This window comes from Meriones unguiculatus, chromosome 8 (genome assembly GCF_030254825.1).
Source record: "Meriones unguiculatus strain TT.TT164.6M chromosome 8, Bangor_MerUng_6.1, whole genome shotgun sequence".
In the NCBI taxonomy this organism is placed as follows: domain Eukaryota; kingdom Metazoa; phylum Chordata; class Mammalia; order Rodentia; family Muridae; genus Meriones; species Meriones unguiculatus.
The window spans coordinates 18,878,440-18,902,129 of NC_083356.1; the positions used below are offsets into that span (position 1 = coordinate 18,878,440).

General features: G+C 47.0%; 1 protein-coding gene and 1 non-coding gene across 4 annotated transcripts in view; one reads left to right on the plus strand and one right to left on the minus strand.

The window, feature by feature from the left end:
* Window positions 1-1,606: 1,606 nt before the first annotated feature.
* On the minus strand, window positions 1,607-1,757 carry LOC132656138 (U12 minor spliceosomal RNA). The gene has a single exon (XR_009594075.1). It is a non-coding gene; the product is annotated as a U12 minor spliceosomal RNA (small nuclear RNA).
* A 283-nt stretch (window positions 1,758-2,040) lies between these two features.
* The window catches only part of Poldip3 (DNA polymerase delta interacting protein 3), a 28,900-nt gene continuing 7,250 nt past the window's right edge, over window positions 2,041-23,690 (plus strand). Inside the window, exons 1-6 of one of the 3 annotated variants that reach the window (XM_021643158.2) lie at window positions 2,041-2,199; window positions 15,887-16,277; window positions 16,979-17,065; window positions 19,390-19,485; window positions 21,737-21,916; window positions 22,399-22,476. In XM_021643158.2, coding sequence (XP_021498833.1) covers window positions 2,141-2,199; window positions 15,887-16,277; window positions 16,979-17,065; window positions 19,390-19,485; window positions 21,737-21,916; window positions 22,399-22,476 — 891 coding nt within the window. In that variant the 5' untranslated portion in view covers window positions 2,041-2,140. Of the gene's footprint in view, window positions 2,200-2,412; window positions 2,636-15,886; window positions 16,278-16,978; window positions 17,066-19,389; window positions 19,486-21,736; window positions 21,917-22,398; window positions 22,477-23,690 lie in introns of those variants that run through there. The other 2 variants (XM_021643159.2, XM_021643160.2) reach the window with 2 other exon arrangements.

Consider the following 23,690-nt stretch of genomic DNA (forward strand, 5'->3'; position numbering starts at 1 on the left):
GCAGTGTTTACCACACAAACGTGCACTGCCGGATCACAGAACCCCATCCCGCCATCATGGGCGTGTACGGTAGGGCTGCCTCCACAGGAAGCCTCGCCCTGGTCCCAACACTGGGATCAAGTTATTTCTTTATAGTCTCGAGTTCTGGAAGAAAACAGATTATTTGAACAACTTTGCTGTCACGAGGAGTCAGGCCTGGGCTTAGTAACAAGACCCCTCAGGCCTGCTCCTGTTCTCTGCTCAACTCACCCCAGCACTGAGCTATCCCTTTGCCTGGGAGCTTGCTCCCCTTGCACACCTAGAGGTAGGTGTTGTGTGTGTGTGTTGGATTATGGTGGTCTCTAATGAAAGGAAGGAGGACAAGCCTAGACTGGATCCTAGCTCTGCTCCCGGAACCAGGATGCTTCTCCAGGATCAGATGGATTCCTGAACCCTCGGGCTCTCCTGACTCCTGCCTAATTCTCCGTTGAACCCTGATGCTTAAAAAAAAAAAAAAAAATTAATGGCCGACGGGCAATGCACCTGCTATCCAGTCATTGCTATTCAGTCTGGTGGTGAGAGGAAGGCAATCGAGGTTCATCAGAGTTCCAACTTTTCCAAGGCTTTAGTCATAGAGCATTTCAAACGTGCAGTCTGGAATTCCTGAGCCAAACTGCTTCTTGTCTCTTATTAATGACCTTCCCTTCATAAAATGTAAGTTTTCAAGGAAACATGACCATCTAACCCAAAAGCACCATGTTTTTATTTTTGAAAAATATTTTATGTATATTTTATGTATATGAGTGTTTTGCCTGCATGTATGTGTGTATATATATATATATATATATATATATGCATGCCCTCAGATGGTAGAAGAGGTCATCAGATCCATCCCCTGGAACAGGAGCTACAGACGTGAGCCTCCTTGTGGATGCCGGGAACCAAACCCAGGTCCTTTGTAATATCCACAAGTGCTCTTAACCACTGAGCAATCTGTCCAGATTCTGCCTCCGATTTTTTTCCCCCCAGAGGCTTTTGTAATTTCGTGGTGCTCTGTGTCTGAGCTATATTCCCAGATCTGTGTGTTCCATAATTATCAAACACCTCTCACGTCAGGCCAGCTTGAAGAAGTCCTCTTGCATCAGTGAGAAACTATCCCGCAGTGCGAACACTAACGAATCCCTCCCAACCACCTGTATCTGCCCCGTTTGTCAGGAGACAGAGAGGTGACTAGTTAGGGATCCTTCCGCTCTCTCGTCAACACTACAGTACCCTCATCAGAAACTGAGCACAACCTTACAACACGGGCAGTTGAGGCAGGGCACGGTCAGGTCTGAAGTAAGCGCTTAGAAACGAGAGGGACAGGAGTTCCAGGCCTGCTAGGATATATACGTTCGTGAGCTTCTGTCTTAAAAACACTACAACTTGGAGGGGGCTGTAGATGGGATGCTAAGCGAATAAACGTCTCAGAAAGCTTCTGCTGGAGCTCACGTTCCCCTTCGCACAGGCTAGTAGTGAGCCAAGGACCCGGGTTCAAACGCCGGTACCCGCACAGTAGCTCACAAAGTCCCCCCAAGGCCTGTCAGGTAACCAGCTTCACACTTTCCTTTTGCAGCATTAGGGGGGTCGGGCAGGCCACCTCACCCAGGCATCCCGCAAAGTAGGCGGGTCGCCTTAGGGGGCGACCTTTACCCGCTCAAAAATTCGTCTCACATAAGCAGTGAGGACTCGGGCGTCACCCCGAATCGTTATTTTCCTTACTCATAAGTTTAAGGCATGAGGAGGCACCGCCCGGTCCTCGGGGGTAAGGAAGTCCAGTCGTATTTCAAGTACGGTGAGTTTCCGATCGCCCGGCCGAACCACAGGCTCGTTTCCTTGAGGCTTTTTCTAGCGCTTTCCGATTTACATCACTTTAACTCCTCACTCGCAAAAGCCGGCGGAAAAAAAAGAACCCGCGACCCTCCGTGCCGCCTTATGCAGATTAGCAGCAGGCACCGCAAAGGCTCTCGGGTAGCCGCCCCACCCCTTCCGTTCCGAGCCTCGCTTGAGCTGTCGCGAGACCTGGTTGTCCGGGTGTCGGAAGCTGTTCGTCGCTCCGGCCAGGGGGCGGGCTCGCTGCTGACGGCGTCTCCTCAGCTCTCCGCTAGCTCGGCGGCGCAAGATGGCCGACATCTCGCTGGACGAGCTCATCCGGAAGCGCGGAACGACGACCAAGGGACGGTGAGCGGCCTTTTCCTCTAGTCGGGGCTCGTGGGGGTCGGGGGGAAATCGCTGCTTCTTGGGGTTCGGGCGCGGAGGGGGGAGCAGCCCCGAGCGCGACGCCCGAAGCCGCTTGTGCCCGCCCCCTGCGTCCGCCGCGTTCCTTATTGGCCGGGCTTCGCGGGCCCAGCCGCTCGCCAACCCACTGGCTGCTGAGCCCGGGAGGCCCGGCCGCTGGCAGGCTTTCCTCCCGGGGGCCTGGGTTCGGGGGACCCCGGTGGCGCCGCCTCTACTCGGTCTTGGGCCCTTGGAGTTCGGAAGTTGAGCGGACGAGACCCCAGCCCGGGGCTGTACACGCCCGATGCTGCTGGTTTCCGGATGCCTCGGTGCTTAACCCCGACCCGCTGAGAGGCTAAGAGCTTTCATGTGCCTGGTGCCTTGTTCCTTTCACCGTAATGTCAGTATTTTTTTTTTTCCCGCTTGTCTTCTTGTTTCTGTTTGAGAAGCTGGCTGCCTCCGGGTTGCCCAGGCTGCTTTCGAACTCCTGAACTCAATCCATCCTCCTGCCTCCGCCTCTTGAGTAGCTGGTGCTCCAGGCATCCCGGTGTTGTTTGATCTTACATCCTTTTCACAAACGGGAAGCTGGAGCCTGGGAGAAGGTAGGGTGACTTTTCCAAGACCACAGAGTGCCAGTGCTGGTCGAGCTGGCCTTGGGCAACTCAGAAAAATAGTGCCAGAGGATGCATCAGCGTTCACTGATGGATGTCCTGGAGTCTCAAGTGAGAGACATCCAGACTCAATGGACTCTTAAACATTGGTAGCCGTTTCTAGCTTTTATGACTTCAGTTTGTAGCTTGAGGGAGTGGTAACTCAGGTCACCACACCTATACGTGCTTGTGAATTCCCTGCTGTTTTCCCAGACATCGATCTGCCCAGCAGATGCTAATCCTTCCTTCACTAGCTGGGTCTAGTAAACACTTTTCGTCGCCATGCTTTTGTACTCCCCTCTAATCTCAGCCTTCTCCATCCAGTTTACCAGCTCCTGTTGTCACCTGCCTCCTGGGTCATGAAATGATCCTTGAGAGATAGTTATTGACACAGTGATTAAGCCATTTGAAAGTTTTGAGTCGTTTTATTACTGGCCAGGCCAAGAGCAGGCTTCTGCCTCTGAAAGGCCTCCTGGGGACCAAGCTAGGGGGTACATCGTTTTAAAAAAGACACATTAGTGAGGAATTGGGGTGACCTTTGTAACAGGTTTTGTTACAAAGCTCAGTGGTGTTTTTCAGACACTCCGTGGCATGTCTTTTTTTTTTTTTTTAATTTACACTTCCTCATAGTTTCGTGTTTAAGCTTGTACAGACATCAGTTATATAGGTTAATACGTCTGTACCATGTCAGCGTCACAGACAGTCTCCAAAGCAATGCCAAGGTGGATGTGGCTGTTGAGAATAGAAGGCTGACAGCCGTGTAGGCCATAAAATTATTTTTGTCACCACTTCATAACTACAAGTTTGCTACTGTTAATGAATCGTAATGCAGATATCTGTGTTTTCCGATGTTCTTTGGTGACGCCCTATAAAAGGGTCATTCAACCCAGAAGGAGTCCTACCTACAGGCTGAGAACTGCTGGCCTGGGCAGACCCAACCTGTGGGACAAGATGGCATCACCAGTTCATTTTATTAACACTACTCAATTGTTTTCTCAACTGTTTGTAAATAAGGCTCTCTCAGATCTCCCTCAGCTCCTTATGCCGTTCAGTCGACAAAACCTAGTTGGGGGCTGGAGAGATGGCTCAGAGCTGCTCTTCCAGAGGTCCTGAGTTCAATTCCAGCAATACATGATGTCTCACAATCATCTGTAGTGAGATCTGGTGCCCTCTTCTGGCATGCAGGCACACGTGCAGGCAAAACACTGTATACATAATAAATCTTTTTTTTTTTTTTTTTTTTTACAAAAAAAAAAAACCCTATTTTGTTTGTCTTGGAGATGTGCAGAATCTTACATCAAGCAGTGGGGATAGCTTCAGGGAGAGGAAGATGTGTGCATCTTTAGGGAGAACAGGTTGTGAGCCTGCCATGTTCCCCTTGACCAGGCCACTACCCTGCTGGACAGTGTGCTTGTGGTGTTCATAGCAGGCTGTTCAGAAGACTGATTGTATGTGAGAGGCCGTGTTTGTTATCTGTGACACTGTTAGGACAATACTTGAGATAGTCAACTAAAGGGCTCCTGGTTTCATGTTTGCCGCTCTGGACTTCAAGCTGAAGTTTATGGTAGCAGAAGTTGTTTACCTAAGAGCAGCCAGGAAACTGAAGAGGTGAGTGGAAGAAAGAAGGGAATACACCCTTTGAAGGTGGTGACTATTTCCTACTTTTAGGCTCCACCCCCTAATAGCCCATTTAGCTATGAACTCATTAGTACAGCCGGGTTTGTCCTTGATTCAGGCCCTTCTTAACAGCACACCTTTAATCCCAGGACTCAGAGGCAGAGGCAGGCTGCTCTCTCTGAGTTCAAGGCCAACCTAGTCTATTCACTTCCAAGACGGCCAGAGCTACAGAAATAACCCAGTCACCCCCTCTCCAACCCAAAATAGACCCACCATCTGGAAACCAACCCTTCAACAATGAGTTCTCTGGAGAACATTCTAGACCCGAACCATCGCTTTTTTAAAAAAAAGTGTTAGAGCTGAGGGTTGTGGAGCATGCCTGTGACCTAGCGCTGGAGACTTGCCCAGTCTGATCCGCATAGACCCTGTCTCAGAAAACAAGGAGTGTACCTTGTGCTGAGTATCAGAGAACGTGCTGGGAGGTGTCATGGAGCTTTCCTTAGAGGAAGGGAAGCAGGAGAGCGCATGGGGAAAGGGGGTTCTGCCAAAGCTTGGTGCTGCCCTTTCCAGCTGCCTAGCTGCCCCTCCTCTTTCCACATGTGTGAAACACTATTCACCAGCGCAGGTGTTCACTAGGGGGTGGCTTTTTTGCTGTCACTGTGGAAGGCTTAAAGAAAAATGATCTGAATTAGCACGCCTTTAACCCCAGGACTCCGGGAGGCAGAGGCAGACTGGTCTCTGTGAGTTTGAGGCCAGTGTGGTTTATAAAGCAAGTGTAGGCCAGCCAAGACTACATAGAGAAACCCTGTCTCGAAAAAAACAAAAAAGAGAAAAAGAAAAAGGATCTATTTTTCTTTTCCTTATTTATTTATTTAATGTGTATGAGTAGTCTATCTGCATTTACACTTGCCAGAAGAGGGAATCAGTTCACATTATAGATGGTTGTGAGCCACCATGTGGTTGCTGGGAATTGAACTCATGACCTTTGGAAGAGCAGTGCTCTTAATCACTGAGCCATCTCTCCAGCCCCATGATCTGATTTTTCAATGTGAGAATTTTTCTTTTATGTGAAGATTGGATTGGGACAGGAGTATTCTGGAAGAGTGGAAGACTTAAAACTTGCTGAAATTCCACTTCACTTGCACAGTCAGCAAACACTCCATGTCAAGTTCTGTGAAGAGTCTGAAGGATTTTAGTAAGGACATGTAATTTCCCATGGTAAATGCATTGTTTAGTGCTTTCTAGAAGGGTCACTGTTCTGGCAACTTTGGTTTTAGTATTTCGCAGCTATCCTGGGAAGAGCCTTGTGTTTAGTAACTTACAAAAAGTGTGTGTCTCCTGGCGCGGCTAATCTTCTAGTGGGTATGGTAAAATTCATGGTTTTTGCCAGAAAACAGCCTTCTTAAGCTCTCCTGCCTGTTAAGCCCTCCTTACTGCGTCACAAGACTCTGCACACCCCAAGGCACACCACATGTATCAGGACCTGGGGGTAACAATCTGGGAGCAAAAGCCTGTGTGGTTTAGCCAGGCTGGAGAGCCTGGTACCAACTGCATTTGTGGAGCAAGAGTCTTCCAGAGCAGAAAGGTCAGTGTTACCCGCCCCCACGAATCACAGAAAGATGCTCTGGTGAATGCCTATTTGTAGAATGGGAAAAGTGCTTTCAGGGACACTTGGTTGTCTCTTGGTGAGACCCTGCTGTCCCACCCACACTGCTGTCTCTAGTGATTCTAGATGGGAAGACCCTTTGCTGATTCAGCGCTGGGCATCAGCTTAGTGTAGGCTGTGCCTCCTGCTGACTTCTGCCTTAGACGGGAGAGTCTCTCTCTTTACTTTGGTCTAGTTCTTGGGATCACTGCTGGTCCAGTTAGAGTCTGTTAGAGTTGATCAGCTAAGAGCTCCAAGTCCCATTTGAGGAGTATTTGGAACTGCAGTGGGAGGAAAGGGAAATTAGGTTCAGACCTACTGGCTAGACCTGGTCCTCACTGTTAATCCTTGTTGAGATGAGCTGAAGGAAATGCAGCTCCAAACACAAAAAGCAAGGGGGAAAGAAAGGTTTTCAACTGGAATGTCTGAAGATTCCTCAGTAAAGGAATGTGTCCTGGCATCTTGTCTTTGCTACTAATTTGGGTTAAACTGTGTTTTCTCTGTATAATAATGACCTCAGGGCTGGGTCAGTGGTTAAGAGCACACTGGCTGCTCTGCTCTCCAGTGGTCCTCGGTTTGATTCCCAGCACCCACATGGAAGTGTGCAAATCTCTGTAGCTGTAGTCCCCAGGGAATGAACACCCTCTTTTGGCCTTCTGGGCACTGCATGCACATGGTACACAGACATACACATAAAATGAAAAATAAGTCTTCAAACAACAACAAGAAGGGCCTCAGCCATGACCTCAGGGCTAACAAGATCGATCTGTAGGTTAGAGCCTGCCACCAAGCCTGCAACATGAGTTCCATCCCAAGACCTTTTTGGTAAAGGGAGAGAACAGACTACTGAAAGTTGTCCTCTGACCTCTGCATTTCTTCTGTGTTCATGCCTGACCATACACATACACAAATTAATCAGTCAATGTTTTGTTTTCCTTTCTTTCTTTCTTTTTTTTTGGAAGAGGGTGTTTCAAGACAGGGTTTCTTAGGGTGACAAGCCTTGGCTGTTCTGGATTCACTTTGTAATCCGCCTGCCCCTGCCTCCCTAGTGCTGGGATTACAGGCATGTGCCACCACCTTGGGCTTGTTCTGTTTTTGTTTTTTTGGTTTTTTTTTTTTTAAATGATAGGCTAACACACATCACATAGGCTAACACACTCCTCATTGTGTATTTAAATAGAACTCAGGCTACCTTCATGATCCTCTTGTATCAGACTGGCCTTGGCTCTTGTCTTCCACAGAACCAGGAATGCACCTCAGTGTATGCCAGGTTCTAGTTGGAGAATAGGAATGAAAAGGGTCCAGTGGGTATGTGCCCTCTCATTGGCCTGCAGTGCCTTTTTCAAGAGCTCAAGGAGTACTCGGGAGCGCTTGAAAGCCATTGCAGAGTTGCGCTACTGATCTTATTCAAGGTGGGGCAGCTAAGTCTTGCTCAAAGCCACCCTCCCTTCACCTTCCCAAAGAAAACTGCATATGTATTTAGGAAACTCAGTAGTCCCTACAGTGGCATGTGAGACTGCGGGCTCAGAGATGGGGTGAGACTGGAGACCACCCGTAGGGGAGGGCTTTGTTGGAGAGCCTTCAGCAGTTCTGGGGCTGGCAACATAATTGACCCTGTTTTGGAGGCCTGGCCCTAGCTGGAGTGTTTATTTGAAGAATTCCTGATGACTAATGCCTGCCTTGTAACCAGTGCTGCTGCCTGCTGGGATGAATAGCTGTCTTTTCATGCAGGAAGAGGAGATGTGATTATGAAAAGCTGGAACACAGAGGCCCCCAAAGCTGTGAAGGGAGTGGAAAGAATGCCTGTAACTGGGGAATGAATGCATCAAATTGCAAAGGAGCTACTCCCAGCAGGAACAGCGCCTCCATCCCTAAGTGCCAGATCTTCCCCTCCACAGATGCACCCTAGGTGTACAGATGACAAGTGGAGTGAATGGAGGTGGCCCCTAGGGTTATGTGACATGGCAGCGCTGAGCTGTTTTCATTACTGTCCTCTATTCTGAGTATATCCCCGTCACCAAGTGAGACATAAAATGTCAGTCCAGATTGTCTTGGTGACTTACTGTAACCAGCTGAGCACTTTAATCAGGTGTTCTCTGGGTGCTGCTCACTCTGATCAGCAACAGAGTGTGCTCTGTCCCTGAGTAAGACTAGAGCCCCGAGACATTGCTCCACCTGGGGACAGTAGTCATCTATACTGTGAAGGTGTTGATAATGGCTTTTTGTTGGTCTTTTAAATAGAGGGACGGACATTCAGATCTGTTCTTCACCAGTAGTGCCGAGGATTAGGGTAATCTCCCTGTATTGCTGTAGCCCTGTTTATAAGCTTGTGGTGTAGGGTTTGGTGGTTTGTATTGTTTTAAAGAATTACCTAGCCAGTGTAGTGTCCCACACCTTTAGTCCCAGCACTAGGAGGCAGGGGCAGGTTGATCTCTGTTTGAGGCCAGCCTGGGCTACAAAGTGAGTTCCAGGACAGCCAGAGTTACACAATGAGACCCTGTCTTAAGAAAAAAAAAGAAAAGGTTTTACTTTGTTTTTTGATTATTTGCCTGCATGTACATGCATGCCTGGTGCCTTTGAAGGGCCAAAAGAAGGCACCAAATGTGGGGGCTGGGAACCAAACTCTAGTGTTCTTGTCTGAGCCTTTCTCCAGTCCCTACCCCCCTTTCTTGACAGTACTGTTTTGTTTAAATGGTTGATGAAATAGAATTCTCCGGTAACCCGGGCTCAACTCCTGGCCAGTGCGCCATTGTAATAACAACAGGGGTAGGGACAGAGAGAGGAAGAAAAAGAGGAGGAATCGTGTCCCCCTCCCCGAGAGAGAAGGTCAGAGAGAACAGGGAAAGAGAAATTGAGGCAGAGAAAGGAGCAGTGGGAGTGGCACAGGGCTTACATCTGGAGCACCTGGCCCAGGTGATGACATAGGAAGCTGTCAGGACCCTAAAGGCCCCTGAGGGCAGGCCAGTTGAATTGCCTGCACAGTAACATAACATTTGATGGTAGGGGATCTAGAATGTCACAAGATTCCCTTTGTTAGTCTGTTTGAGACAGTGAGGTAGAGAAGCAAACAAACCAATCTCAACTGACTGCTGTGGCTTTATTGGAGCAGTGAGGGGAAACAGCCTTCCTGAGGGATGAAAGTTGAACATATTTGAAGAGTCTGGGAACAAGTTTATGTATATGCTCACATATGTCTCTAGCCATCAGGAAGTGACAGCTGTTTGTGGTGGTTTGGCTGGGAGCAGGGTGGTTTCTGCAGGTGGAGCAGACTGGTCAGGCAGGGGCTAAACAGTCCTTTATGGCTAGGGTCCAGTGTCCCACACAGCCCGACTCACTTCCTCATGACCCGAGACTCACCCAACAGATCCCAACTCCAGAAGAGTAAAAACACGGGGGAGAGGTTGTAGTAGTTCCAGGGAGGCTTCCTTCATTTGTGGGTGAGGAGGTGGCAGTCTCAACAGTGGAAGGAGTGTGCTGAAGTCCCTTCCAGGTGTGATAGAGGCCGGTAGTTTCCCCCCATGAGGGATTCAGTGACCCTCTGGGTGGCGAGAGTTTGTAGTGTTTGTTGGAGGAACTTGCGGAGACAGCTGAGAGAGCAGGGACCAAAAGAGTAAAGTTAGTACAGTCATGATTGAGCCTGCTGAGGGCGAGCCACAGCCCCCGGTAGCTTTGTAGACCAGGCTGGCCTGGAACTGATCCGACCGCCTCTGCCTCCCAAGTGCTGGGATTGAAGGCGTAGGCCAGCACTCCCAATTCTGTGTTGGATTCTTTCTAAAGTTGTTTAGCATTTTCTCTATTAGGCCAGATTGGTTTGCATGAAAACATTCTTCCCTTAGGAAGGCGCAGATGCCTCTCTTTTGGCGTCATTAGTCCTCCTTGGTTTTGGAAGACCACTGCAGCCAAGCTGTTTGATTTTGTAGGGTGACTATGCTTTGTTGTACCAAGGTCAGATGATCTTCCTTCATCTGATTGGTCAGTTGGCTTTGTTGTATCTGTTGGAGCCCTATCACTTGTAGGGTGAGAGTCTTTGACAAGGGAGGGCTTACCTGAACTTTTTGTATGGGGTTCAAGGGAAGTTAAAAGACAGGATAAAAACATGAATGTGAAGATAATAAGGATGAAAGAAGTGATCAGGGAGGAGCCAGAGTGGAGGGAACTAAAAGCCCATACATCTGAAAAGGCTTGTGGTTGAAGTTTTGTCTGGTAACTCTGTCTTTGGGCCCCATCTCAAAGCAGTTAGGACTTTTAGTGTGGAAGCAGCATCATTTTTTGGAGAAGGGCACAAATCTCATCCTTAGCTGGAGTCAGATCTAGTCATAGACTCCAGCAGCAGCCAAAGAGTCCAGTTGGATCTTAAGCTGAACTGAAATTTCTCTTAAGTTTTTGAGAGCTGGTAAGATAGAGGTTAATTGATATAGAAAGGCTTGAGCCCATCTGTCCAGTTCTAAGTAGGCAAAAAGAGGGATGAATTGTATGACAATCTCCCTTCAGAGGTCACTCAAACTGCTTTTAGGGGCTTAGGGTGCAGATTTCTCTTTGAGCCGACAAAAGGGACAAGGGCAGCAGTTAGAGTGCCTCAGGGGAGGGTTCATCCACAGTAAAACTGAATAAATGGGGAAGATCCAGAAAAGGTCAGGAAGTAATAACTGTACAGCCTTGTGGGGAGCTTTAGAGACAAAGTTGGCATAAATACTGTTTAGTAAGGTTAAATACAACTACACGACTGGCTAGACCATGGACCCCAGTTTTGAAGAATGGTAAGTTAACTCTAATTAGCAATTTATTACATCAGACTCCTGTGTAAGGAACAAGCACCTGGAAGCTTTATAAATGCTTAAATCCAGCAACTAATTGGAAATAGAACTCTGTTGCTGTTTTTATAGAATTGTCTAGCAAAGTTTTCAAAGACACCACTTGGATATAGGAATAAATACCCAAAACTGTAAGTGTGATGACAGTATCTGACAGCCTCCTTTCATCCTTTAATTGAATAGTGAATGTGGACCCTGGAGTTAGCGTTTGTTAGGAGGAAGAGCTGAATGCCTGGGTAAAGGCCAAGGCCAATTGAAGGGTCATACAGGTCCTATAGCAGTTCTGAGGAAGCTTCGGTACAGGTTTCCCTGTTCCCAGCATCCCCATCTGTCAGTTAAGGACAGAGCAATTCAGAGCGATTGCTGTTTGCCTCCCTGCTATTTGAAGCATTTAGGATGTGGATGTAAACTCAGATCCTCTTGGCAAAGAATGCATTCCCCTGTCATGTGAGACTGGAGGAGCAGTTCACCTTCACTGCAGATAAGAAGTTGTAAATTTTTCTGGTTTGACCTAACAGTCAGAGCTGGTCAGGCCTTCATAGCCAGAGACAGGAGCAGCAGACTGGCAGATCTTTTTTCCCCACGCATCCTTATTCTGCAGTGAGGCTAGCATGCAACTTATTCTGGTGTTGTGTTCCATCCAGGGAAACTACCTGGGCCTCAGGACATCCTGCCATGCAAGTGTACTGTAAATCTAGCCCCTTTTACTCATTTAATTTTCATAGCCATTTTTTAATCTTTTGATTGATTTTTTTTTTTTGGTGAATTTTACATCATGTACCCCAATCTCATTTTCCCATCCCTTCATATCGGCTCTCCATCCTTGAAACCTCCCCCTTCAAAATAAAAACAAAAAAATTAAAAGCTGGGCAGAGGTGGCACACATTGTTAATCTGAGCACTCAGGAGGCAGAGGCATGTGGATCTCATGAATTTGAGGACGATTTGGTGTACAGAGTGAATTCTAGGGCGGCCGGGGCTATGTAGAGAAACCCTGCCTGGGGGTGGGAGGATAAAAAATTTTAAATATTTTACCATGGAAAGCTGTGGTATGTCACACAGTATAGCCTTTTGCCCAAACAGCTTTACTTGCAAAAGTTCATTGCAGTGAGTCACTGATCTGGTCAAGATGTAAGGTTATGGGACAAACTAATTAAATAAAGATGATTGGCATACGACAGATCTTATATATATAAGAGGTTTATTAGGTGGATATGGAGAGAAAGAAAAGGGAGAGCAGGACCTGATGGGGGAAAGAAAGAAAGGGAAAGGGAGAGAAGGGGGAAGAGAGGGACGTCTTGATAGAGAGGAAGGACCAAGAAAGAGAGGCCAAGAGAGAAAGAAACAAGAGACCACGTGTAGGGTTGTCCCTTTAAGGGGCAAGGTAACCACGCCTTCAGGTGTGGCCACCTGGCAACACGTGATGACATCATAAGTTGCTAGGCAACCCAGAAGCAGGTTTTGTTCCAAAATCCTAACACAAGGCCTCTGGTTTTTCTACTCTATCAATACTGGATCCTCACCAGGACTCCTCAGCTATCCTGTTGTTGCCCTGTGTCATGGAGAACCTACAGCTTTGGTTTTGCAGGACCAGCCCATTCATGTGCTCCAGCAGTTCATAGATGGGGCAGATGTTGGAGTGTGCTAACTCCAAGCCCTGGATCTGGGCCTGGGTGGTAACTGAGTTGCTCAGCCTGCCAGCTCTCCAACATTGTCCCGCTCTCACGCCCCCGGGGCTCACTGTTCCTTTGTCACTGGGGACAAATTTACTGTGCTGCTTAGGCCAGGGGCAGGGCCAGCTCTCCAGCTCCCATGCCTGTAGTCTGGCTCTCCCACCATGCCCAGGTGAGGGCCGGGCCAGCTCTTTAAAGCCCTCAGAGAGCAGCGGGGTTCTAGGTGGCAGCCCAGACCAGGGGCATCCACATGGCCTTTGGTGGTAGCATGGGCCACAGACATCGACACACAACTCTGCTGCGGCAGAGCCATGGCCCTCACCATGGCCTCAGGTGGCAGCTCAGGCTACTCAAATCAGGCTATTCCTGACTACCCTTGAGTCTCCAGTTCCCCTCTCTTCACTGTGCACACATCCTTCTGCTGCTCTTTCGCTCCATCTCTGCACCACTTGCTCATCATGGTGCTGGGACCATGAGTGGGGTTTTCTGGATCCATAACCAATTTTTTAGTAAACCTGATTTTTAATATTATTTTACATTAAATGAGCTAGCAGTTTAAACTTGTTTTGATTCAGGCTTGACTTTGACAACACATATAGACTATATAATGGGAAATATAAATTGGTCTCTTCCTCCAAGCTTGTCTCTGTAAGTGAATTATGTTTGTACTTAGCATGAGTACAAACAGTTCTTTGCACGTTAAAGAATTTGATAATTTATTAGATGACTGACCTTTAACTTGTATCTCTTAATTTTCTTTAAAAGTTTACAATAAGGGGCTGGAGAGGTGGCTCAAAGGTTACTGAACACTGGCTGTTCTTCCAGGGGTCCTTGAGTTCAATTCCCAGCAACTACATACATGGTATCATAGTCATCTACAGTGAGATCTGGTGCCCTTTTCTGTGCACAGGCATACATACCTGCAGGCAGAATGCTGTATAAATAATAAATAAATATTTTTTTTAAGAGTTTACAATAAGTAACTTCTAAGATTAGGATTTTAAGTGAGGCATGCTGCTGGCCCTTGTCTTTAATCATAACGGATCCCTGAGTTTGAGGCCAGCATGTTCTACAGAGCAAATTCCAGGACAGCCAGAGCTACATAAAGAAACCCTATCTCAAAAAAAACCAAACCAAACCAACAAAAAGATGGGGATTATCTCTGTTAAGTTTGTCTTGAGATTACAATTTTGAATTGAAACTCTTTTAGTTTCAAAATAAACTTTAAACCATAGATATAGCCCATGGGGAGACTAAAAATTAAGGACATAAGTGATTAGACACACATCTGTAAGTCAGATTTTGTTAACTTGAGTAGACCATTATAATGTTAGGAGTTTGTACAAGTCATGCTGTAGCAAATTAAGATGATCTGTATATGAATTCTTAACTACTAACTTTTGTTGTAGTTTTAAGTTACCTATAAGGTGAGGAGAGAGTATTCAGCGAGCTAGTAATCCCTAGGTCAGTCATTTTGATGTTTATATATTCATCTCTCTTGGTTAAAAATAAATCGTGGGATATAGCAGTCATGCTCACTTGTAAGGAAATTTTCTGGGGAGAGGTGTTAGGCAATAATTGGGGCTTTGCTCTGTTTATTTTCATTGCTGCATAGTGGGCCTCCCCATTTTTAGTTTTAGCTTGTACATCTAGAAAACCTTGAGGTCTCATATAATTAGGGCCTAATTGTGCACAGCCAGGTAGGAGTGACTGTCCTTAGGAGTGGTTCTTTATATTAGCTGGAGTGGAGAGGGGCTTCCTGGTTGAGTAGGTAGGTAGGTCAGGCAAGAGAAACCTGCAGATTCCCATACTTTACTCGGCAAGGCCAGGTGTTGGCTCTCAAACTACATGAGGCCTCAGGAATAGGGCCTGCTTAGTTCTTTTTTTTTTTTTTTCCCCTTTCTTTTCTTTCCGTTTTTTGAGACAGGGTTTCTCTGTGTAGCCCTAGAGGTCATTCTGTAGACCAGGCTGGCCTCTAACTCAATGGGATCCGCCTGCTTCTGCCTCCTGAGTGCCGGGATTAAAGGTGCAAGACACCACTGCCTGGCCCCTGTTTTGATTTTATTGTTATTGTTTTGATACACGGTTTCTCTGTACAGTTGTGGCTGTCCTGGAACTCACTCTGTAGACTAGTCTGGCCTTGAACTCAGAGATCCACCTGCATCTGGGATTAAAGGTGTGTGCCACCACCTCATTTCTCCTTTTTAAAAATAATTTTTTTTAGTTGTATTTTGTATTTCTGTGTGTGCATGTGCCCTTGTTCGCATGCTCCCTTGTGGGCAGTGCCTGAAGAGGCTAGAAAGAAGCATCAGATCATCTGTAGCTGCAGCCACCTGGTGTGGGTGCTGCGAACCAAACATGAGTCTGGAAGAATAAGTACTTTTGACCACTTCCTCATCTCTTCAGCCTTCATTTCTAATTTTAGGGTTTTCTGAAAGTGTACATTTTTGCTACTGCAGAGCTACTTTTTTTTTTAGATGTACTTATTTTATGTGTATGAATATTTTGTATGAATGTATGTAATGTATGTCTGTGCACCATGTGCATGCCTGGTGCCCTTCAGAGTCAGAAGAGGACATTGGATCCCCTGGAATTGGAGTTCCAGATAGTTGTAAGCCACCATGCCTGTGCTGGAAACTGAACCCAGGTGCACTGCTAGAGCAGTAATTTTAACCACTGAGCTCTATCTCCAGCCTTTGGTTTTTTATTTTTTTCTTTCTTTTTTTTTTAGCAATGTCCTGCAGTGTAGCTTAGACCAGCCTTGAACCCAGCAGAGTCCTCTTGCCGCAGTCTCCCGAATGATGTGATTACAAGCGTTGCCATGCCTGGCCATTAAATCTTTGTATCTTCATTCTGTTAGTTTTTTGAGTGCTGACAGCTACAAGCTGGCTCCCTTAGTCCTGGTAAGGGGTGTCTGCCAGCATGGAGGCACCATTTGTTTTAAGAGGCAGCTTTACCAGGTCTGCCTTCCACTCAGAAAACAAGCATAATAATAGATACCCCAAGGTACATAAAGGGTTGATTGAAAGCATGATCAGGGGAGCAAACAGTTTTAACTGGTGATGGATTCTCCATAATTGTGCTTATGATGTAGAGGTAAAAGCCAGAGGCAAAAAAGAAGCTATGTTTCCTGTGTATTTGGGTGCAAGCAGAATTCTGGAAATTCCAGGGCACTCTATGCTCAGTCACTCCAGCTCTCCTCCATGGGCTGCTGTTGATCCCCAGACCCATTTACTGTTGCCGTTCGTGTTTGCAGGCTCGGTGCCAGACCAGGAGTTGGAGGCGTCCGCTCTCGAGTTGGGATCCAGCATAGTCTTCTTAGCCAGACAACTCGCACAGCCACATTCCAGCAGAGATTTGATGCCCGGCAGAAGATTGGCCTCTCAGATGCTCGGCTAAAGCTGGGAGTGAAAGATGCCCGGGAGAAGCTTTTGCAGAAAGATGCTCGGTTTCGGATCAAAGGGAAAGTACAGGATGCCAGAGAGATGCTGAACTCACGGAAGCAGCAGAGCACTGTACCCCAGAAGCCCCGCCAGGTAGCTGATGCCCGGGAGAAAATCACTTTGAAGAGGAGATCCCCTGCTACCTTCACAAGCCCACCCATTGGGACTGTGACCCCTGCTCTGAAACTCACCAAAACTATCCAGGTAGGTTGTGGCTCCTGTCCTGCATTTCCAGAAACATGGAAAGAAAGCTAGAAGTATGCAGGAGAAATTGGGGAATGGCAGAAATGCAATTGTTCAAAGTGTTGTAAGCCAGCACTTTCTGGCTTAAAAAAAAAAAAAACAACAACCACAGAGCACATTAGAAACAGTCTTGTGGACCACAGGTCATTGTCTTTCAAAGGAGAAGTCCACAAGAATGAACTGACTTTCCAAAGTGAGACAGACAGAGAGAAAAAACAGGGAGAACACAAAGCATGTTGTCCACCTGCGATGGCAGGCACTTAGAAGTTCTGTCTTACTTGTTCGTCACTCAAACTTTAGAATTACTGCTTCAGTTTTGTAAAAAAGAATCTGTAAGAAATGTGAAATGGTGTTTCTGACATTACTCACTCAGCCAGTCAGTGGGAGGAGTCCAGGAGATCCAACTGCTTGTCCAGTGCCCTGGCCACCCCATATAACCACCACTCTAGAAGGAAAGGAAACTGCATTTAGTCTGTGTTAGCTGTGTTAGCAGGCATAGCCGCACCAATTGTTGACTGAGCCAAGTTCGTTAAGCTCTGCAGGTCTATTACTGCTTGACCTTTACTGATACTTGTACATGCCAACCCATTTCAAGTTCTGTTGACCTACTTGGAATGCACGTGAACCCTCTCGGATGCATTGTGACCACTGGATGTTTCTAGGTTTCACAGCAAAAGGCCATGGTGCCACTTCATGCCCATCCAGCTGGAATGAGGATCAATGTTGTCAATAACCACCAGGCCAAACAGGTAGAACGAGTGTGTGTCACCCACACGTGAGTTTGTACGCATGCATCTGTTTTGATGAAGTCTGCTTGGGTGGATTGACTGAGTACTGGCCTAAAGCTCCTATTTCAGAGTATTAGAAGAAGGTTTTCACTTTGAAGGTTGTGAGTTTTAGGAAGAAACTTGTGCTAGGTGTGATAGCAGACACATTTAATCCTAGAGCCCAGGGAGCAGAGGCAGGTGAATTTCAGTGAGTTTGAGGCTAGCCTGACCTACAGAGTGAGATGCTATTGCAGAAAAAGCAGCAGCAGCCCCTTGGGAGACTTAGAGAAGGTCATACCTGTAATTTCAGTACTGTGAGGCTGGGTCAGAGCCCATGAATCTGAGGCTTGCCTGGGCTAGTGAGTTCAGGACAGGCTGGGCTACAAAATGAGACCTTGTTTGTTTGTTTTTTTTTAATTTCTTAATCTAGGCATGGTATGTCAGAGTCAGGAGGGTCACAAGGTCTGGGATAGCCTCAACTACATACAAAGACCTTGTCTCCAAAATGTTTTTTTTTTTTTTTTTTTTAAGATAAGGTCCTGTAGACAGTATGGTCTGATACTCCTGCCTCTATCTTGCTGGTATGTTGTGCTGTGGGTGAAACCCAGGGCTTTTGCATTTTACCATCTAAGCAGCTACACCCCAGCCTCTGAGAAGAAACTTCTGACTGAGAGAGGAGAGGCATAAAGGGCAGGAGTAGGCAGGATAATTAAATTGTTTGTTATTATAAACATTATGCGTGTCTAATGTGCCTCATGTGCCTGTTCACCAAGCCAGACACTATTGCCACTCTACTGTAGCTGCTTTTTAGATTTTTGTTTTTAAAATGTGCATCAGTGTTTGTTTGCATGTATGCATGTGTTCTGCAAGCATAGCTGTTGCTGCGGAGGTCAGGTCTCTGGAAGAGGTACACCCTTCATGTGGGTGCTGGGAATCGAGAGCAGCAGATGCTCCTGACTGCCGAGCCATCACCCCCGCCACTTTTTGTTGCTGCTGTTTTGATGTGCTAGGAATGGAACTCAGGGCCTTTTGGTGCTAGACAAGTACTGGAGCACCGAACCACCACTCCCCCAGCCCTCCTTCCTGTTTTTTCATTTGCTGTTGCTATTTTTTGTTTAATGCCTATGGGGTAGGGTGCCGTGTTGCATGCCTATAATTCCAGCACTGGGGGAGGCAGAGGCAGATGTGAGTTTGAGGCCAGCCTGGTCTACAAAGGGAGTCCGGGACAGCCAGGGCTGCACAGAGAAACCCTGTCTCCAAAAGACCAAAAAAACCGAAACACAAACAATAACAACCTTCGTGGGGTTAAGGTATGTTCTCACCCAATTTTTTAACATTCTTTTTTTAAATAACTCCTTTCAACTTTGTAGGAGCATCTTTAAAAACTGGATAATCTGCTGACTTGACATTTTCCCTGCTGGAAATACTCTGCTGTGAACATCTTTGGGATTAGACTCTTTGTAGGGTTTAGGTTTACCACTACAGACTGGACTCTGAGCTGATTTTCCAAGCCAGACGATACATAGTTGTGCACTTGACAGTGGCAGTGTGCTCAGTGACAGGCTGCCTACAGAGGCGTGTACCCCACTAACTCTGTAGTAGGCTCTGCCACCCTGCCATCTAGGCTTGTGTAAGTAGTGTATGTAGACTTTGTTGTTTGACAGTGAAGTTCTTTCTCAGCCAGTATCATTAACTGAGTACAAAATGTTGTAGAGATTCTGGATATACATTTGCTACTTATAAAAAGGTATTTCTGGCTATACGTTAAGTACTTGGGAGGCTGGGGATAGGAGGATTGAGTTTCAGGCCAACTGGGCTACATAGATATTTCCACCAAAAAGGAATTTCTGAGCATCTATAAGTAGAAGTACTTCTTGGCAGTTTTTATCTGATCCTGGGGGTGGGAGTCCCCTGGTGAGGACTTAAGTCCCATGTCTCGTCAGGCCCCTGTACTTATGTGTCCAACTCCTTCATTAGTCCCTGCTCACTTCAGCAGCCGTTTCTCTGCTTCAGAGGTATGTTGAAGGGCTGCATGCCATATTAGCATTTATCTAACTGATTGATTTGCTTATTCTGGGGTGCTAGGGATCACTGCGCAACCCAGCTACTGGTTTTGGTTTTGTTTGTTTGTTTGTTTGTTTGTTTTTGAGACAGAGTTTCTCTGTATAGCCTTGACTGCCCTAGACTTGCTTTGTAGACCAGACTGGCCTCAAACTCACAGAGATCCGCCTACCTCTGCCTCCCGAGCACTGAGATCGAAGGTGTGTGTCACCATGCCTAGCTAGCTACTGTTTCTTTATTCTCAGAATTTATACGACCTAGATGAAGATGATGAAATTACAACACCTGTTCCTACTAAACAGATGAAGTTTGCATCCGCCGGCAGCTTTGTCCAACACACGGTATGGCAATTCTTCTTTCCCTTGCAGACTGCTCGTAAGATCAAGTGGATGGATGAGGTTGTGGAGGTTCAGGCCTCTTGTTGTTTTGGGCTATGAGTGTTTTGTTTTTATTTATTTATTTTTTATTGCAGTTTATTCACTTTGTATCCCAGCTGTAGCTAACCCTAGTCCCCTCCCAGTCCTGACCTTCCTCCCTCTTTTCCTCCCATTCTCCTCCCCAAGTCCACTGATAGGGGAGGTCCTCCACCCCTTCCATTTGACCCTAGCCTATCAGGTCTCATCAGGACTGGCTGCATTGTCTTCTTCTGTGGCCTGGTAAGGCTGCTCCCCACCCCTTTCAGGGGAAGGTGATCAAAGAGCCAGCCACTGAGTTCATGTCAGAGACAGCCTCTGTTCCCCTTACTAGGGAACCCACTTGGAGGCTGAGCTGCCATGGGCTGCATCTGTTTACGAGTTCTAAGTTGTCTACTTGCATGGTCTGGGGTTGGAGACCAGAAAAGACCTCTGGACCCAGATATTTTAGTTCTGTTGTTCTCCTGGCTATGAGGTTTTTAGAGCTATAACTAGCCAGCTCCTTGGTCTTATCATTGCTGAGGCTGGGATGTCCAGGACTTTGCTCAGGGTCCTATAGCAGGGAAATGAAGAGCTACAGTTCCCAGGGTCTAGCTTCGAGACACTTGATGGGAATTGGTTCTTAGTCCATTTTCTGCTGCTGTAACAGTAAAACAGGCTGGATAAGCTGTAAGCAGTATAACTTTACCAGGAAGTCAAGAAAGTTGGGCCCCATCTGGTAAGGTTAGACATCTTACAGAGAAGTGAGAGAGCAGTATCTGGAGCCTGAGGAGGGTCCTGCTGCAAGGAGTCAGCTTTGGCTGGGATCCCGAGTGGGACGCAATCTCCTGGGTACTAAGTTCTTAGAGTGGTTGTGAAGTTGAATGTTTCCAGTTCCTTTATTTGCAAAAGAAAGAGGCCTTTTCCAGTAATTAGAGTGTGTGGATTTACCTGCCTGTGCTGGCTTAGTCCATGGTTAATTCCAGCTGGAAAAGTAGTCATTCATGTCAGATTTCTCCTTCTCAGTGAAATTGGTTTGTACTTAGAGTAAAGCAGCAGCACATAGAGGGTGGAACCTATTCTACATAACCCAGCTTTTGGGTAGTAGGTGGAGTTGTTGAGCTAAATCAACATGGCTCCCAGGGCATTGTTAGGACTCTTGAGACAGAACGTGACTTAAAAGTGTGGGGTCTTGTATGGGGAGGATGCCTTAGCCAGACTTGGAGAAGCCTGGTGGATTGACCCTTACTCTCTACTTCTCTGGCTGTGGCACCCCTCCTTTCTTCCTTTCTTCAGTGGCAACAAACCTTCAGTCAGCAAAAACTGCTGCTTTAGTTCATGCATCTAGACATGTGAATGTGAGGAGTTTCTGTTTCCAAGAGACCACATCTTCAGTTTCAGGGGTCCGGGGTGGGAGATTCTGATTCTGATGGTGTGTGCATGCTACCTTTCTGCAGCCTGTCCTCACAGACTGGGAGCTTCGGAGGCTGTGGCTGTGCATGGTGCCTCTGTATTGCCAGATCAGAAACCAAAAGCTAGGAGTTCTATGCCTTTCTAAGAGAGTTCTTAGGGCCTGGAGAGATGCCTCAAAGGTTAGGAGCACTGGCTATTTTTCCAGAGGATCAGGGTTCAATTCCGGGCATCCATATGGCAGCCCACAACTGTAACTGCAATTCCAGGGGATCTGACAGACACACATGCAAACAAATTGCCAATGCACAGAAAATAACAATTAATCATTAAAAAGAAAGCAAAGAGAGAGAATTCATATGTATAGTCAGTCTGCCAGCTGATGATCATTCCATTGTAGTTGAAGCTTATCAAGGAATGAGCTTGACCTCAGGCTTTGGCCTTCTGACCGGCTGTAAATTCCAGGTTTTTCTGAAAGTTTGAACAGTATGGGTGAGCCTGTGGCTCTTAAGTGAGTTTCTGGTCAGATCTGTATGGAAACCTTTTGCCAGGCATGAACTAATGCTGTAGAAAGTGTCTTCTGTGTGCCTCCCAGCAGGGGTTCTTGTCATTGCATGGCTTGTGCCTTTTTTTGCTCTTACCGTAGTGCGCAGTGCTGGTACTGGCAGCCCTCACCCCTTGGGCTTGGACTGAGAGACCCCTTGGGGGGTCTTGCCTTAGCTCATTGTTAATCTTTCAGACAATGGTCTCTGCTCCGGCTTCTCAGACTTCTTTCTGCCTGTTTGTGTAGACTGGACTAAGCAGTTCCAAGTTGTCTGTATCCAAGGCTCTCCCTCTCACAAAAGTGGTTCAGAATGATGCCTACACTGCTCCTGTTCTCCCCTCCTCTGTTCGAACCAAAGCCCTGACCAACATGTCTCGGACGCTGGTGAACAAGGAGGAGCCTCCCAAAGAGCTGCCGCCTGCTGAGGTAAGGTGACCGCTATCATCCCAGCTAAGTGTCAGCCTGGGTTGGTGTCACAGTGCTGTGTGTATCCCAAAGGGTCTTTACAACACCCTGTGAAGTAGATGTTGCCACCCCTTTCTGCAGGACAAAGGACTCTTGCAGAGAGATCTTACTCTGTAGTGATATAGCATGGGGGTCCCAGACAAGATCTATTGAGAACTATGAGGAGATGCCATCTTGTGCCTCTCAGGAGTTTAAGCCAATGCCATTTGAGCTGGCTGGATCTGGGAGTCTAGATAGCATTCCATGCAGAGGCTTGGGGCGAAGGGCCTGCACACCTAGGAAGTAGCAGGAGTCTTCTGCCCTCTACAGTCTCAGAGGTCCAGTGTGATAGATGCACTCTGAATGGGGTCCTGCTGTGCCTTCCTAGTCAGTTGTCTGGAGTGAGTGTTGTGTGGGTGCATGCTGTTTTTTGACTCCTCATCACATTCTTGTCCCTGTGGCAGCCTGTGCTCAGCCCCTTGGAAGGCACCAAGATGACTGTGAATAATCTGCACCCTCGAGTCACAGAAGAGGACATTGTTGTAAGTACCGTCCTGGGCCGCCTGACATTTTAGTCACAGGCTGCTTCTGTGATATGCTTGTCTAGGACCACACTAGTTAATGATTTGCTGGAACTGAAAGGATCATGTGCTATTGCGGAATTTCTTTTTTAAAAAACACACAGAGATACAGGGCCAACTCACCAAAGGGTAGAGTCATGGAAATAAGGATCGACTCCCCGCAGCATGACACAGGGTCTACTTATTTCCCCAACAACTTAGGATAACACTTGAAACCAAGGACCTATTAAAGACTCAGGGCCTGAGGCTTTATTAGAGACTGGTAGTTACTTAGGCATCATTTGCTTAGCATGCACCAAAATCCCATACTGTGCAGAAACAAAGAAACCATTCACTCTAAACCATACTGTGCACGCGTTAGTGTTGGTGAGCTGCTCTGTCAGTTACAAGTGTTGGGAGGCCCGATTTTGAGACACCAGCCAGGGGCCTCACATGGGCTCTATCCTGGGTTGGCAGAGGTGGTCTTTATGAGGAAAGAGCCAAGGAGGCAGCCCTTGAATGCACAGCATTGGTGCAGCTCTGTTTGCTCTCTTCTGCACAGCCTGCCTGCATCATGGAGTGTCTTCCATGACAGGACTAGGACTGTCATACCTGCTTTTCTATTTCTGTAACAAAACACAATGACCAGGGCAACTTAGGAAAGAAAGCATTTAATAGGGGTTTAGGGTTTCAGATGACGAGAGCAAAGCCATGGTGGTGGAGCAGCTAAGAGCTCACATATTGGTCCACAAGTGGAAGGCAGCGAAAACAAGCACTGAGAACTGTGAGTTCTTTGAAACCTCAAAGCTGGTGACACTGCCTCCAACAAGGCCATTCCCCCTAAACTTTTGAAAACTATTCCACCAACTGGGGAACAAACACTCAGACATAAGAACTTAAGGGGGCCATTGTCATTGTGCAGCATTGCTGGTGGGTATTTTCCCTTGAGTCTTGAGTCCTGTCTCCCTTGCAAGATTAATGATTTCATCTTCTGAAGGAGCAAGATGGTTTGGTAGGGTTTGGTGGGTGACCTCTATAGATTGATTGCCACCTTCTCGAATATAAGAGTTATGAGCATAGCTGGTGCCTGGTAAATGTGAGCCTGGAAGCAGCCAGTACTTCCTTTTCATTCAACAGTAGGCACTCAGCAGAGCTATTCATTTAGAAACTCAAGCACCCTTTGGACGCTCAGATGA